Here is a 15,368-nt window from a genome sequence, read left to right on the forward strand (position 1 = left end):
TTGCCCCCCTTGACAGGGGTGCGGCCACATCCGGGCCCCTTGAGGCAGCCCAGTTTCAGAGTGTAAAAGCTGTGTGGCAAAAGAGAATTAAACAAACGCAAGATGATCATAATAACAAATATGTGAAACCCAACCCTCACCCACGCAACCACCAACCCTGCTTGGCAGGTTGTCTTCAGGGGCCCACGTAACCGGAAGGAGGCCACGAGCGATAACGCAATCGCACACACCTCGGACGGACACACCTTCCACCATTTGCCGACCTCGCCTGGCACTCTCGCTTTCGTCGTGTTTGCGCATTTGGACGTGGCTGCCGTAAGTTTTTCCAACGAAAACCCTCTTTTTCCCCCTCAACCCGCATCGTTGTTTGCGTTTGCACATATTCGCACGGACGCATTTCTTCTATAGCACTTTGTCTTTGGCGGCAGTCGTTTTTTTTTTTAGTTCTTCAGAAGAAGAAAAAAAAGCAAGACGTACCCTTTTCTTTAACTTCAGTTAGTGTTTGTTTATACTGTGAAATATGTCGACGTCGACAACAGAAAAGTCAAATCGAGTGTCGTGCTTGGGTAACTGGATTATATCACTTTAGTAGATTTGTTTTAAGGTCATTTAACAACTGTGGCTTCGTGGAAACAGGAAAATGGGATTCAAATTGTTTTTTGGGTTGATTTTACAAAGAAAAGTGAACGGAAGTCAAACGTATCAAATTCACTAATGTAGTTTTAATGGTAGTTTGTTGTTCATTGTTTTTTGTCCCCCTTTTTTAACAGTGTATACTTCTTTTTCCAATTTGCTTAGCATTTCTTTGCACACCGCCATATACGCATCACCCACGTTTTCGGGTACAATAGCTGCATGGACGCATTGATACGGCGTCAGGGCTTTGGACGGAAAGCGGACGATGGGAAAACTGAGGAAAGCGGGTCTCTACGTTTCCAAAAAGAGGAGGAGCCTACTCTGGGCAGAGGTGGCTTAGCCGGCCGATGTGGCATAAGCCACTCGTGGTTAATGTTTTGCATGTCTTTTGTCTCCACAGGATGGCTGACAATTGCAGCATTTTCGGTGATTTTCCGGGTGCTCAACTGTTTCCTGGTTCAAAGCAGTTTCGTTCCAGACGAGTACTGGCAGTCCGTGGAGGTGGCCCATCGCATGGCCTTCAAATATCCTAAGGAGTGGGACGACCAATCATAGCCAGGGTCAATTTAGAGTGTTCAACCAGCCGATCTTGCATATTTGTCGGAGTACCTGGAGAAAACCCACGCAAGCCCAGGGACGAACATGCATAGTAAGGACCCACCTGGGATTGTACCCTCGACCCCAGAATTTCGACCGCAATAGATTACAAAGTTAAAATAAATAAATAAATTAATAATAATAATAATAACTCAGTGTCACACCCTTATTTTTTACCCCCCAAAATTAGAATTTTTAACTCGAGCGCAGTGGCTTACTTTTTTCAGCTACCATTATACAAGCCACATATAATATACAAAGCATTTTGACATATGTATCAACTGTGAAATTCAACTTTTGCTAAAATTGCCACTACGTCGCTAGTTTGAACTGGAGAACTTAAGACTATCGTGTTATCCTTGCATTCGCAAAAATGGAAGATAGGGAAATGATATCATTCTGTACATTGTAGCGTTTGTTAGAATGTTTCCCTCCTTTTTGTCGCCATCACAACCTTAACCTTCTGACCTATGGCCACCTGACGTGGGAATGGAAAGAAGGCATAAGAGGCTACGGCTATCCTCTCTTTTTCGCGGCCATCTATAAAATGCTACACTGGATCAGCTGCGACTCCGTTCATCTCCTGGAAAGTGGTTTCCCCATTTTCATTTTAAATCTACGTCAGCTACGATCTGTCTTTAAAAGAAGTTTCTGCCCCCCCCCGCAGATATGGCTGCCCCGACTCCTCCACGCGCTCGTCACGGCGTTTGCAGATTTCAAATTCTTCCGGCTCGTCGGGCAACTGGAAAAAACAGATGACGTCAAGTGGACGGTAATTGCCACTTGTTTGTTTTGAGCAAGCGTTTGTGGAAGCGCGCACTGATTATGCCGGGGTGTGCGTGCAGTTGTTTGCCCACCTGTGCTCGTGGTTCACGTGGTACTCTTGCAGCAGGACGTTGAGCAACAGCGTGGAAGGCGCCCTCACCTGCCTGGCTCTGGCTTACTTCCCTCTGCCGGCATCAAAGACACATAGCAGGTCTCCTGAACACATTTTTCAATGGTTCCTAGTGAGGATTGGTCATCTGAAGAAAAATATATGAATCAAGAAAAATATACTCTTAACATCAAATCTCTCTAGGACACCTACTGTCCAATCCAATTTGACAGGAATGCAGTCGCTGCCAATCGATTGGGTGTATTGGTGACTCATTGATTTTGTATTTTTTTTCCTCAGATGACAACCAGAAGTACGCTTTAACAGAACGACCCCGTTTCTCACTTTGTTGTTTCTCTTTTTTTGTCGTTTCTCATTCTGCTTGTCGTTTGTCATTCTGTCTGTCGTTTGTCATTCTGTCTGTCGTTTGTCATTCTGTCTGTCGTTTGTCATTCTGTCTGTCGTTTGTCATTCTGTCTGTCGTTTCTCATTCTGTCCGACGTTTCTCATTCTGTCTGTCGTTTCTCATTCTGTCTGTCGTTTCTCATTCTGTCTGTCGTTTCTCTGTCTGTCATTTCTCATTTTGTCTGTCGGTTCTGATTTTGTTTGTCGGTTCTCAATTTGTTTGTCGGTTCTCATTCTGTTTGTCGGTTCTCATTCTGTTTGTCGTTTCTCATTCTGTTTGTCGTCTCTCATTCTGTTTGTCGTTTCTCATTGTTTGTTGTTTCTCATTTTGTTTGTCATTTCTCATTCTGTTTGTTGTTTCTCATTTGGTTTGTCATTTCTCATTTAGTTTTTGTTTCCCGTCCTCAGCAAAAAATATTTGAGCCTGGTTGCATTGGCCACCGTTATTCGCCCGACGGCTTTGATTGTTTGGCTTCCGCTGTTGGTGTACCATTTCTGGAGGGAGGAGAACAAATTGAGACTCGTGGTTCAGGACTACGTTCCCATAGGGTGGGTTGGGCTTCATATTTGCCGCTTTCGTCCACCGTTTCAAAGTATGGAAATATTTTTTCGCAGTATTCCCCCTTTTTTTGCGGGGGACTACAACAAAAATATTTTTGTCTCCTTTGAAGGGCTTCATTCTTGGCATTCTCAACACTAATTGACTCCATCTTCTACGGAAAGGTGAAAGGCTTCTAAAAGATGGGACAGGATATTCCAGAATGATTTCTACACACGATGAAAACGATAGAATCAATAAAATACTTTTGGGTTCTCTATTCCTCAGTGGACCCTGGTACAGTTCAACTTCTTGAAGGTGAACGTCTTGGACGGCGTGGCCGACTTATACGGTACCTTTCCCTGGCACTGGTACCTGACTCAGGGCTTCCCGATCATCATGGGCCCTCACCTCCCGTTTTTTTTCCACGGATGCTACCTGGCTTTCAGACGGCACAGAATTCTCTTTGTGGCAATCGCCTGGACAGTCGCCATCTACAGGTAAAGCATTGGAATTTTCTCACTGTTTCAACTAATATGGTTGCCATCGAGTGTGGGAGAGAACATGCAAATTCCACACAGGTCCGAACCTGGAATTGAACCCTTAGGACTGTGAGGCCAAAGCGCTAACCACTAGTCCACTTGGCCGCCATTATCTGAATGTAAATGTCGGAAAACCGCCAGACTAATTTTTTTGTCGTTTCCAAATATTGAGTGTTTTTGGTCAAACAGTCAAGTTAGGATAATTTAAAAAAAATCTTTTTATACGTTGACTTTTTAAAAAGTCCAATCCTGGCTCATCAATAAAATCCCTTTTCGATCGGTGCCAGATCATACCAGCCCAATCGGATTGGAGGTCTATCCGGCCGGGTCAATATGCTAATTGGACCCGTCGCCTGACTCCCTGTTTTTATTTCTTTCAGTTTGCTTCCTCATAAGGAGCTTCGATTCATCTACCCTGTGCTTCCCTTTTGTATGATCTTCTGTGGTAAGTGGCCATTACATACCTTTCAAATATATATGTAGTAAATGCAACTTTGTTGAATTTGACAGTGGTTTTCTATTTTATCTTCAATACACACAAAGAAAGGTATTTTAATACTTGCACAGCCAGCCAATGGCAGGGCAAAAGGAGACGGACAACCAATCACAGGCTAGGGGCAATTTAGAATGTTCAAACAGCCTAGCCTGGATGTTTTTGGGATGTGGGAGGAAAACTGAGTACCCAGAGAAAACCCACACAAGCACAGAGAGAACATGCAAACTCCACACACTGAGGATCCACCTGCCCCAAAACCAAATATACTATATCATTTGTTATCATTAGTTTAAGATTATTTATGAAATAGAATTACAAGAAAAAAATCATGAAAATGTAAAAAAATAAATAAGATCAAATGATTGAACTCACCAAAACAGCGGTTTCCCAGAGCACTTGTGTAGTTTATCTCTGCATTTCAGCTGCAGTCAATCCACTTTAAAGTGCCACATTTCACCATTTACGTTTCGGCACGATCACCCCGATCCTTCCGTTTGGTGGAGGCCGAAAAAAGTGAGCTTCGGGCGGCGAGAGAAAGGCGACATGTGGCGCTGGAAAACTCAATCGTCGTCTTCGTATTCTCATTCCACCCCTTCATTCAGTTTTTGTATGCCTCGCAACGCATTAAATACCACAATCGGCTTCAGAGCACTACATTTTTGGCTCAAAAAGCCAAAGTTGCGTTTGGGGATTTCCCCCGAACCTTCTTAGTCCCGTGGCCGACTGAAGTGCGTGTGGGTCGGTCACGATAGCTGCGCAGAGGACCAACAGGTGCATCACGGTTTTTCATCCAAACATGCTCAAAACCAATACACAGGCTCACGCTCGTCACGCGGCCAGAAATAAACCTATTTTGCCAATTAAAAACCAAAATTAAGTTATACCAGGATCAAATGAACAGAATCAACCACACTTCCAGCACCTGCCGCGTTGTCTTGAATCTCAATAAAACTACGGAATGGGCTAAGGACCAAAATTAACAGGTTGGTGTTTCAATTTTTCATTAATTTACAAAAATTAAACAATCACTAAATTAATAATTCATTCTCAAACAACGATAAATATGATTTTTTTTGCTATGCTTTCCATTGATCTTGGATTATTTTAATCCAAGTTAAATTTATTTTATTATCATGTACACCACCACCTCAAATGATCAAGTCTGATTGTGATGTCACAACCAGAATTGCTGAAAAAGCGAGCAGTTTTTGGCTGGCAAAATGAAAAGTGCCAGATTTGAGTACCAAATAAATACAACCAAATTTTACATGTAAAATTACATTAGTGCTGTCATTTTTTGGTCATGCAGACCACTTAGAACTTGATACTATTTAAATGAGTTCCCTATAACGGGTTAACCCATAAAAACGTTGTGATGTCAGGTATACCCACGCAGATACCAAAAGACTCAAACACAAGTGCATGTGATTGAAAGGGCAATCTTTCACTAAAGGCTGTTGTTTTTTTCCCCAAGCGGGATGCACATAAAAATGTTATCCTCCATTTTAGGTCCGAATTTGATATTTTGAATACATTGTACGCTTGTTTCCAGGGGTGTCACTGGCTCATATGCGAGCCTGGCGTCGAGCGGCCGCTTGGGGTTTGTTGGCGTCCAACCTGCTCCTCGCTCTCTACACGGGCTTGATTCACCAGCGCGGCGTGTTGGACGTCATGGGTCACGTCCGCGTCCTCTGTCACAAGGCGTCAGAGGCCGACGTCCTCTTTGCGATGTCCTGCCACTCGACGCCGTATTACAGGTTGACAACTTCACCAAAATATTCCCTTCTGGATTTTTTCCCCTAGGAAGCTCTTCTGAATACTCTGTCAGGAGACCCAGAAGAAACACCTGCAACTTTTTCTTGGTGAATATTATTTTTGTTCTCTCCTTCCAGCCACGTCCACTGCCCACTGAAGATGCGCTTCCTGGAGTGTCCGCCGGATCTGGGGCGGCCGGACTATGAAAACAAATCAGACAGATTTAACGAAAACCCGCTTCTCTGGCTGCGGACTTGGTACCCGCACGCTCCTTCTCTTCCGACGCATTTGATTCTCTTTGACGTGATGGAAAAGGTAAGACGAGCGTGGACGGATCCGCCAGACGTGGACGCGACTTGACGCCGTCTCTTGTGTTGTAGAAGATCTCGGCATTTCTGAACGAAAACAACTACACCAAGACGACGGACATATTTCACACTCATTTTCCCGAGGGAGGCGTTGGAGGAAGAATCTTTATTTATGAAAGACATCGACAAGCTTCCCTCGAATGAGTCTCACGGTATAGTGTGTCATAATTTAGGATGTAGAGAAAAAGCTCCATTTTTAGTTGTTTATTTTTCAATCCCTCCAAATGTGCCTAAAGTCAAACAATTGTGTTGACAGACGGGCAGCGAATGTTTAAAAATGAAAATACAATGAAGGAATGTAAGAAAAGTCATCGCGTCAAACAAGCTTGTCCTTGGAATTAGACTTTTTTTCCCCTGTCACTATAATTTGACAATAGTAGGGATCCAGTCTCTTTCAACAGAGAGGGCTGCCAGCCCTCCCGGTTTGAATTGATTGGACCGTGATCTCTGTCAATGGCATTCGAACGAACAACACAATGTTACAAGTGTAGAAGATTTGTAATTCCGGATAATGAACAATTTTTGGAGAATATTTGAGACACTATTTTTCAAGACCTTTTCCAACAGGCTGAATTCTATCTATGCCTTCCAACAAAGGTGCTGATTCCAAATCTACATCAAGCCAAACCAAGACAGTTAAAGTGCTTCTAAAAACATTTCCGCATAAACAACGGAAAACCACCCATCGGACATTCAGTAGCGTTAAGACCTAAAAATATGGTGCAAACTTACAAAAGTGCTACTACCAATAGAACGCAGTACCTAGCATTCCTACCCAAGCCGTCCTGCAGTGTTCAGTATTTGGGACCGAACGGCACGGGGCCCAGTTCGATTTTGACGTTCCTCCGTTCGCCGTGATGCCGCGCCCTCTGCCTCTGCTGCCGACGACTTTGCTGCTTGGTCCTCGACGGATCCTTGGCGTGCGTGTCTGGTCGTTCCAGAGGACCGCTGGAATATTGCAGGACAAACATGAGTATAACAAGTGATGAGTACTTGGCTAATTACATGAAAAAAAAAGAAAAAAAATCTTCACTTGGACCTGGCATTCAATTTAGTTTTTAAAAATCATACATCGAAAACAGGTTAAAAACAAAACAAAAATTGAAATTAAAAAAATAAATGTCTTAATTTCATACTATTTAACTCAGCCCTAAGAAAATGGAGTCTGGGGTACATTAAGGGTTTCCTTATGCTAATGTTGCTAAAATCATCCAGAGTTGTCATTAGCTTTAGCACAAGATTTTTTTTTTAAATTCCATTTCCAGGGTAAAATAAAAGACCCCACCCAAAGGAAAATTCTCCAAATCAGGTTTAATATTTATTTTAAAGAATGTTAAAAATGGTTTCATTTTTTATTTTATTCTTTTTTTTTGTATATTTAGGTAATTAATCGATTAAAAAAATATATATATACTTATTTAATTTCACTAGTAGATGTCACAGACGTCTCTTTCCCGTCAGTTACACTGACCTGGGCGCGTGGCCGTGAGGAGGCGGCTCCCCGAAGAGATTCCTGAAGATGAAATCGTCGACGTCCCCGAAGACACCCTCGTAGAGACCGCGGTACTCGGGCATGTCGGCCAGGTAGCGTTCCAAGCTGTCGACAAAGTCGGCAAAGAGGACGCGGTCGTGGACGAAGAGGCCGTCGACGAAGAAGCTCTCCACGAAGCTCTCCAGTTCCTTCCAGTGCGAAAAGTGATGGACTTCCCGCCGCAGGTAGCTGCGCAGCAGCCGGTGGACCTCGTCGGCCCGCACGGGGCGGTCGCCCCGGTCGCCGTCTCCGAACGAACCCCGTTGGGCGCCATCGGAGCTTGAGGGTCCTCGTTGATTCTTGGGCCCGAAGCCCGCCTCTCCCGATTTTTTCGTCCGAGGCGACTGGTCCCGGTCAAACCTCTTGCTTCCCCTCTTCACGTTGTCCATGAAGGCGGACGCCGAATCCTTGAAGCGTCGGAAGGTGCATTTCACCGACTCGGAGAACTTGCGCAGGTTTTCCTTGACGGCTTCTTTGGCATTCTTAATCTGCTCTTTGTGGTGGCGGACGAAATCCTCGGTGGAGTTCTTGACGGCGTCGAAGGTCTCCTTGACGATCCCCGGCTGGCGCGCTTTGGCGTCGTCCCCTTCGGCCCGCAGGTCCTTTCCCTCCAGGTAGAGCCTCTCCCACAAGTCGGAGCGCTGGCGCTCAAATTCCAGCCTGGTCTCCAAGTCCCTGAGGCGCTCCGACGCCAGCTCCCTCTCCTCGTCCAGCTCGCTCTTAAGCTCCAGCTCGCCCTTCAGCCTCCGGTTTTCGGCCTCCAGGTCTTGCTTCCGGGAGCGCAGCCTGGCCAGCGCACGGCGGAAGGCGGACAACGACTTCGCTTCTTGCCCCAAGGTTGTTTGCAGCCGCTCATTCGCGATGGTCAACCTCTGCTTCTCCTCTTCCAGCCGTCTCATTTGCGTAGTCAGGTCGACTCGCGCAGCCTGATTGGGATTAGATAACAAAAAAATGGATGTAATAGATGGAAAACGAAAAACTGTACTTGGGGATGATGATCTTTGTGACCGCCCTCTTTTATCACCTGACCTGTCAACGCCAATACGCCACGTGAGCTGGAGTTATTGCGTTTAACAAATGAATGTATCCAATGTCAGGTCTTAATGTGAAGTGAAGTCTTGTTGAGCAAAATGAGCAGCCATTTCGGCTCATTGTAGTTAGTAATCTGATCCTCGTAATGCAAATGGTCCCAGTTTATCACGCCTAATGGAATGACGTGCTTGGCGCCTACAGCCTCAGAGCTTCAGCTTCATACCACACCAACCAGTTCCTCTCTCGAATGTTGTTCTGCAGTTCAGTTAGACAAGGAAAGAGCCCTAATAATTAATTGGCGCCATATATCTAGCAACGTGAAGGAAGATCAACGATGTCGGGGTCAGTTTTTTTCATCATGGCTGCTTGTTCACATATGGACTTCCAGCATGGTCTTGCAAAGCGGGTTCTTTATGTAACTACATATAAAAAAAAACAACTACCTGTGCCCTGTGATTGGCTGGAAACCATTTCCGAATGTTACCCCACTTCTTGCACAGTGTCAGCTCAGTGGTATTGGAAAAGAAAGAAATCAAACACTGGAAATGACCTGATCAGCTTCCTGCTTGAAGGTGAGCGCCTCGTACTCTTCACTCAAATTTTTGATGACGTGTGTGAGCAACGGTAGAAGCTTCTGCTCGCCCATCTCATCCTGTACAAGGTCGCTTTTGGACTGCAAAATAAATGGAAGAACGTAGAAGTCATCTCAAACTTCAGAGTTTTTATTGTCTCAACAATGAAAGTTCTCTTACATGATATTTAAGCACATCCCTCACATGGTTGAGCTCACGTTCTGTGACTTGGTGGTCTGTTGTTTGGGTTTTCTGCTTCTCTCGAACTTGCACGCTGCCTGTAAGAAAGATGCAAACCACTCATACCTCAAATTTAGTACCGTTCCGCCCAAGTGGAAAAGTCAGAAACGCTTGAACTGTACCATAGAGGTGTTCGACGCCTACGATGATTGCGACGCCGAATGCGACGCTGATTGGGACGGCGAGGGCGAGCAAAAGGCAGAAGTTGAGGTCCCCGCTGCCGTCGCGCCTGGCGGCTCCGATGTCGGTCCGCTCCGTCCGTCGCTCGTCGTCTTGGCCTCCCTCCGCCGGCGTCGTGGCTTCCTCCTGGCAAGATTCTGCGCCGCCGTTTGCCATGTTCCTCCTCACCCTGCGTCTTCGCAGCGCCACGTCGGGGTTGACTTCGTCCTCGCTGCTGCTGGAGTTTGCGGTGGCCGGCGGCGGCCCGGCTGGGAAAACTTGGAGATACGTGTAAGGTTTAGTATACAGTAAGCATCAGTGTGTCAAAAAAGTGCAAGTACATACATGCATGGACACCAAATGTTTTTCTTCAGGCAAAAATAGCAATGAGCATGCAATGGTACCTTTGAAAAATTAGTCATAAAAGTAATAACATTGTGCTGAATGTTACTTTTGAGTTCAATACTACCCAGAATGCAATTAGTCTCGCAATTAATTATGTTAAGTGCACATTAAAAAAACATGACCTCGGTCCATTAGTTATTTGTGAACAAGCTTTCAAACGTCATACTTTGAAAGCGACCGTCTGTAAAAGTGTGGCCTCCCGCGAACCAAGGACGCAGACGGCGGCCCAAATTCAACAGGCTGCCACCGACTTTCCAGCGACTCCGACGCAGACCTGCGTGTCGCCGACGTGAAACCAACCATAGGAAAAGGCAAGAGAAGGTGAGTTCCTACCGGTCTCTGCAGCAAGGAAGGCGTACTGGCTGCTGCAGGACGAGCCCATGAACGAGGCTTCGTCGACCGCCGCGACCTCCGTCACCTCCTGGAGCGTCACGATGTCCGAGTGGTCGCTGCCTCCGGCCTGCGGGGGGGAGTGAGGTGACATTCATAAAGGAAAGCAAAGCGGACAACTGTGCAGACGCGTGACGTTCACACCTCTGGGGTAAGCAGAGTATTGTCGTCCGTTTGGGCTGCCAGCGTGTGTTCCAGCAAGACATCAACATTTTCGTCCTTACATCCAGCTAAAAATGAACGAGATGTTGAATAGATTTGAATCTGATGTACAGTAATACCTCGTTTATCACGGTTAGTAGGTTCCAAGACCTGCCCTAATAACTGCGGCGAAGAGACATTGATTTATGGTGTCTGTTGAATATTATTTGGACTTTTAAAACCCTCTCTTTACAGTCATCCCTCGAATAACACGGTTTCACTACATCCCAGATTTTTTTCTGGGGAAAAAAAGATGGGTGATCCTACTTCACATTTTTTCAAATACTGCGGCCATGTCTGGTCTAAATTACCCAAGATATTCGAGGGATTACTGTACTATAATTTAATTACAAAAAGTAGATACTACACTGTAGTGGCCATTGAAAAAATCTCCAATTGTGACCTTTTATTCTCAATTTCATGTACTATTAGGGTGACACTGTCCTCTAGTAGCCAGTGAAATAATATCGTCTTTCTTGCCTATTTCATGTTTGCATTATTGTTCCCGCACTATAAATATTCATTCACTCATCTTTCGTACCGCAAGTACTCAGCTTTAACCTTAAGTTTAGCTATAATTGAATGATCTTAATTCGTAACTCTAAGATGAATTATTGTAATTCTTAACTGATGTATATATTTTAATCTGTTTACTCTTGGTTTTGCATAAAAAGTCAGTTAGTCATCATGCAATTACGGTAATGTTGAGAATCATACAGGGTAGAGTCAAGTCTTGCAGTTCTGCCTCCACCGCAGTGAGGCGCTCTATGCCGACGGCCTCATGCTCTCCTAAGGTCTCTGTCACCCAAGTCTCGATATCTGAACCCTGTTAGCGCCAGACAAAATTGGAAACATAAGACATCCACTTTCAATCAGTATTCCACATGCTGAACATTTGATGCTGCTCGGGACAACACTGATGCAAATCTCAGTTCACAACAGAACTTTTTGCTTATCTTATAATGAGTATATGGATCAGAGCACCATTGTGGATTTTTTTTCTAACCCTGCCATTGTTTAGGTCAGATTTTTTGGCAAGATGTTGTTGGGGATAGCCATATTTTTATACCAGTAAAAATCATGCAATCAGTGAATCAAGTTACATGTTCTGCTTGAAAAAATGTTTACAAATATTACACGATGCTGCTCTTACTATCATTCGTGTTTCTAAAGAGAAGAATCGTACCACATAGTTTGCCAAGTGGTTTGATTTTATTGGAGTGGAATCACTATTATTTCCTGAAAATGTTGATTATATTTAATTTAGATCACTTTTTTCTTTATTGAGCCATGGAAATTGGGATTCGGCAACTTTTACAGTTCCTTTGATTGGCTCGATGTGCTGTCTGATTTCATCAACCTTCCAATTTTTCATCCACAACGTACGTTTACATTAGGTGATAGTGATTGGAATTTATTGAAAGTGGTTTGTATTTCACCTCCGCGCTGAAGATGCTCCAACCGCAGGACGATTCCGTATCGCTGCATGTGTTCGACATGATGTTGGTCTGTCAGCAACAATGAAAAAAAAAAAAATGCAACAAAGTTCATCTTGATCATAAAGGATTCCTTGTCATCGTGACTACGGCTTTCAATTAACTTTAACCCCTTCATGTATGAAATCACATGTTGTTTTCTTTAATCAAAACATGTTTTAAAAATATATATATATTTTATAGGACATGGTCTCAACCTTGTGGTCCAACTTGTGGCCCATTGGACAATATTTAGCGGCACAATTTGACATTCAATTCCAATAACTGTATTACCTGCTCGTAGTTTGCAATAAGCAATAAAAAAAATTAAAAAAAAACATTGAAAAAAAAAAGTGATTTAATTAAAGGACCTGTTTTGGAAAACAAATGATTACATTTTTAAATGGTTGTCAAGTTATCTCTACTTTCTTCAAATTTTGCCCCAAACTTGAAAAGGGGCCCCGATCTTATCAACGCGGGAACAACTCAAAATCTTCCAGTTTACAATTTGATTGAGGTTTATGGTGATAGGAAGTGGTTAGGTTGAAAAGAAGCATGTGACGTCATTCAAGTTTCACGTTACTATGGTGATCAAAGTGTTGCTCTTGAGTTTACTAATAGCATCTTGAATTTACTACAGAAAAGCAGGAGAGCGTTGAAATGATAGTGGAAATGAATGGGTACATTAACTGATTGAGTAAATCAAACACAAATATTCACTTTACAGAGATAGGTCCTAAGAGTAATCCAAGTTAAGGGAAAATACAAAGAATGCAACTTAAGGTTGTGAGGGGCAAATTAAGCATCAATCAGCTGGCATCTAGGTGGTACTTATTTTATCCTACTAGTTGCGTGTGATCGGGTCTGAAGGGTATTCCTTGCTCCTTTCTCGCTTGTCTACTCTCAAGGCTTGAATCTGAATTTTTATATCCTGGCTCATGCCCTATGATCTCAGGCAGGAAATGAGGCGAGGTGACTTTGATTTGGGTTTTCTTTTCTGCCCCCCTTTGGCCTGGAGGAGGGGCAGACATATCTTCTCCAAAGTTGACTTGACAATGGTAATAAACAGAATAAAACTCAAAAAACTAAATATAAAGAATATTTTAAAAAGAAAAAAAAGAAAATCACAAGTAATGAAAAAGTATAAATCATCCTAAATCAACTATTATTTCATTCTTTCATTCATTTTCCAAAATGCATATCCTCATAAGGGCCGCAGGGGGTGCTGGAGCCTATCTCAGCTAACTATGGGCACCAGGCGGGCGTCACCCTGACTAGATGGCAAACCAATCACTGTCTAAATCAAATCAATTTAATGTAATTCCTTCTATCTTTTTTTAATTACATTTTAATATTTCTTAATACATTCCTTTTTACTTTACTTTGTACTTTATACTTGAATGTTTTTACAACTTTCCTTGTTCTGTTAGCCTGGCTTCTTTCGGCTACTTCTTTTTTGGAACCATTCAGCCATGCCTACGCTGTCACACACATGGGACTAGCTGTTTCAATATGCAGCAGAAGGAGCAACACCTCGGTGCCGCCGGGGTTTCGGAGCTGGACAAAAGTGCCGGGAGAAGAGGCATCGCTTCTGACCAACCATTCCATCATAGGATAAGATGGAAGAGCTGTCGGCGCTTACCAGCAACGGAGTTGAGGAGTTCTGCCCTGCTGTTGTTATCTTCAGCTCCAGACTACTGAGGAACTGTGCAGATAAGCTTGGAAGAGTGACTCTGCATATTCTCTACCTCGGTCACAGTCTGCAGAAGTTCCCCATCTCGTGGAAGACTTCCTGTGTGTGGTTCCAGTTTTTGTCCAACTTTACAACATCTTTTTGAGGAGTCTATCCGTTTTTGCTACCGAAACCAAGATGGCGCCGTTCAAGTGGCAGCCGGTGGCGGTAGCTCCGTCCACTCTTGCTCGTTTTGTGTTTTTGCTGCTTTTCTGTCTTAATGATTTGATTTGGTGATTCTTAATGATCCCATTGACTTTGATTTGCTTTGTACTTTTGCTGTACTGTACTTGCTACTGTCACAATGACATTTCCCGAATGCCGGATGAATAAAGTTATCCAATCCAATCCAATGCAATCCAATCCAATGTGTGCTCTGCTGCAACTTACTGGCGACCAGTCTAGGGTATGGTCCGACTTTCGCCCAAATTCAACTAGGATAGGCTCCAGTACCGGGCGACTCTGACGAGGATGAGCGAGATTGAGAAATGAATATACATGAAAAACTTCAAAAATAAACAAAAAATTGCAATAAATCCATAGGTGTTACCAATATTAATTTGCCTCTTTTGCTAACTACCACACCACACCCTCTGGGACCAGGGCTGGCAGTAAATAAGTTAAACCAAGGATAATTTTTGATGTGATATTCGCTGAAGTGACCACTGTACCTGAAAGGGTTAAACTTTATTTCATGCATGCACATTTTTTTATAAGCAGGACGTAGGAACATTTGTTGGAGATGAGTTTAACACTTTCGCCAGAAAAAAACCCCACCAACTCTAGTTCATACATTAAAACCTACCAGTTAAACAAGCTATGTCGCAGATGATACGAAATTAATTTATTTCATTAAAAAATAAGGATCACTGACGTTATGGCTTCAATGTTGTGTTTAATTACGGATGTGACTTTCTTTTACTGGTTCTCAGCGCCTTGCCAATGTCAAATACAGCGTTTATTTCACTAACAACGACGTCAGTTTTGTCTTTCTAAAAAGTAGCATGAATAGTCATTGAAGGAAAATGTTTAAATAGGAAAATATACCTGCGTTTTCCAGACCGGCGACAATGGAGCTCTGCAGACAGGCCAATGGTTATTGCACTATACACAGGCCGGGGTTTTCGTCACAACAAAGCACGTTTCTGGGAAATGTAGTTTAAAGTATGGAGGGAAGGAGGGAGTGCGATTTATTTACCTGACTAACCAAACATCATTTCCCACAAGGCAAAGCGGTAGGCAAACTAGTCCAGCGGGTGCGTGTCAGAAGTAGGACAACGTCGCTTTGAAAACATAAACAGGCAAACGTGATGAAACAGATGGCCAACTGCTTTCCTACGTCATTCTTTTGCAGGCATTAAAACACATTGTTTGTTGAAAAAATAAAGAAGCAAGAATTATTTTCTAGATGGTGGACCAT

General features: G+C 43.5%; 2 protein-coding genes and 1 long non-coding RNA gene across 6 annotated transcripts; 1 reads left to right on the plus strand and 2 right to left on the minus strand.

Moving 5' to 3' along the window:
• Positions 1-170: 170 nt before the first annotated feature.
• Positions 171-6,743, plus strand: LOC144088967 (GPI alpha-1,2-mannosyltransferase 3-like). 3 transcript variants are annotated; one of them, XM_077619749.1, is made up of 12 exons: positions 171-315; positions 799-1,160; positions 1,702-1,818; positions 1,900-2,005; positions 2,079-2,209; positions 2,921-3,061; positions 3,184-3,235; positions 3,339-3,550; positions 3,973-4,037; positions 5,641-5,845; positions 5,981-6,158; positions 6,224-6,743. In XM_077619749.1, exons 2-12 carry the CDS (start codon positions 856-858, stop codon positions 6,353-6,355), a joined length of 1,644 nt encoding a protein of 547 aa, XP_077475875.1. In that variant the 5' UTR covers positions 171-315; positions 799-855; the 3' UTR covers positions 6,356-6,743. The 3 variants fall into 3 exon arrangements, with proteins under 3 accessions (XP_077475875.1, XP_077475866.1, XP_077475884.1); XM_077619740.1 differs by lacking the exon at positions 171-315 and having other exon boundaries at positions 628-1,160; positions 1,702-2,005; XM_077619758.1 differs by lacking the exon at positions 171-315 and having other exon boundaries at positions 938-967; positions 1,037-2,005.
• LOC144088991 (uncharacterized) lies at positions 703-2,250 on the minus strand. Its single transcript, XR_013304986.1, has 2 exons — positions 2,091-2,250; positions 703-1,975 (listed from the first exon to the last, which is right to left on the minus strand). It is a non-coding gene; the product is annotated as an uncharacterized LOC144088991 (long non-coding RNA).
• Positions 6,299-15,089, minus strand: ccpg1 (cell cycle progression 1). 2 transcript variants are annotated; one of them, XM_077619728.1, is made up of 10 exons: positions 14,996-15,089; positions 12,181-12,249; positions 11,459-11,567; positions 10,685-10,770; positions 10,484-10,610; positions 9,709-10,023; positions 9,527-9,624; positions 9,325-9,447; positions 7,683-8,668; positions 6,299-7,159 (listed from the first exon to the last, which is right to left on the minus strand). In XM_077619728.1, the coding sequence occupies exons 2-10, from the start codon at positions 12,238-12,240 to the stop codon at positions 7,006-7,008; spliced, it is 2,058 nt and encodes a 685-aa protein (XP_077475854.1). In that variant the 5' UTR covers positions 12,241-12,249; positions 14,996-15,089; the 3' UTR covers positions 6,299-7,005. The 2 variants fall into 2 exon arrangements, with proteins under 2 accessions (XP_077475854.1, XP_077475847.1); XM_077619721.1 differs by lacking the exon at positions 14,996-15,089 and adding an exon at positions 13,062-13,246.
• Positions 15,090-15,368: the final 279 nt, after the last annotated feature.

Source organism: Stigmatopora argus, chromosome 2 (assembly GCF_051989625.1).
Source record: "Stigmatopora argus isolate UIUO_Sarg chromosome 2, RoL_Sarg_1.0, whole genome shotgun sequence".
Classification (NCBI taxonomy): domain Eukaryota; kingdom Metazoa; phylum Chordata; class Actinopteri; order Syngnathiformes; family Syngnathidae; genus Stigmatopora; species Stigmatopora argus.

Coding starts and splice junctions, on each gene's coding strand:
- ccpg1 (XM_077619728.1), bottom strand. CDS start 12,240: ATGTCGAACACATGCAGCGATACGGAATCGTCCTGCGGTTGGAGCATC. Junction 10,611..10,684: donor ATACTCTGCTTACCCCAGAG/GTGTGAACGTCA, acceptor TCCCCCCCGCAG/GCCGGAGGCAGCGACCACTC. Junction 9,625..9,708: donor AGGCGTCGAACACCTCTATG/GTACAGTTCAAG, acceptor TCTTTCTTACAG/GCAGCGTGCAAGTTCGAGAG.
- LOC144088967 (XM_077619740.1), top strand. CDS start 856: ATGGACGCATTGATACGGCGTCAGGGCTTTGGACGGAAAGCGGACGAT. Junction 3,062..3,183: donor CAGGACTACGTTCCCATAGG/GTGGGTTGGGCT, acceptor TCTCCTTTGAAG/GGCTTCATTCTTGGCATTCT. Junction 3,236..3,338: donor ACTCCATCTTCTACGGAAAG/GTGAAAGGCTTC, acceptor TCTATTCCTCAG/TGGACCCTGGTACAGTTCAA.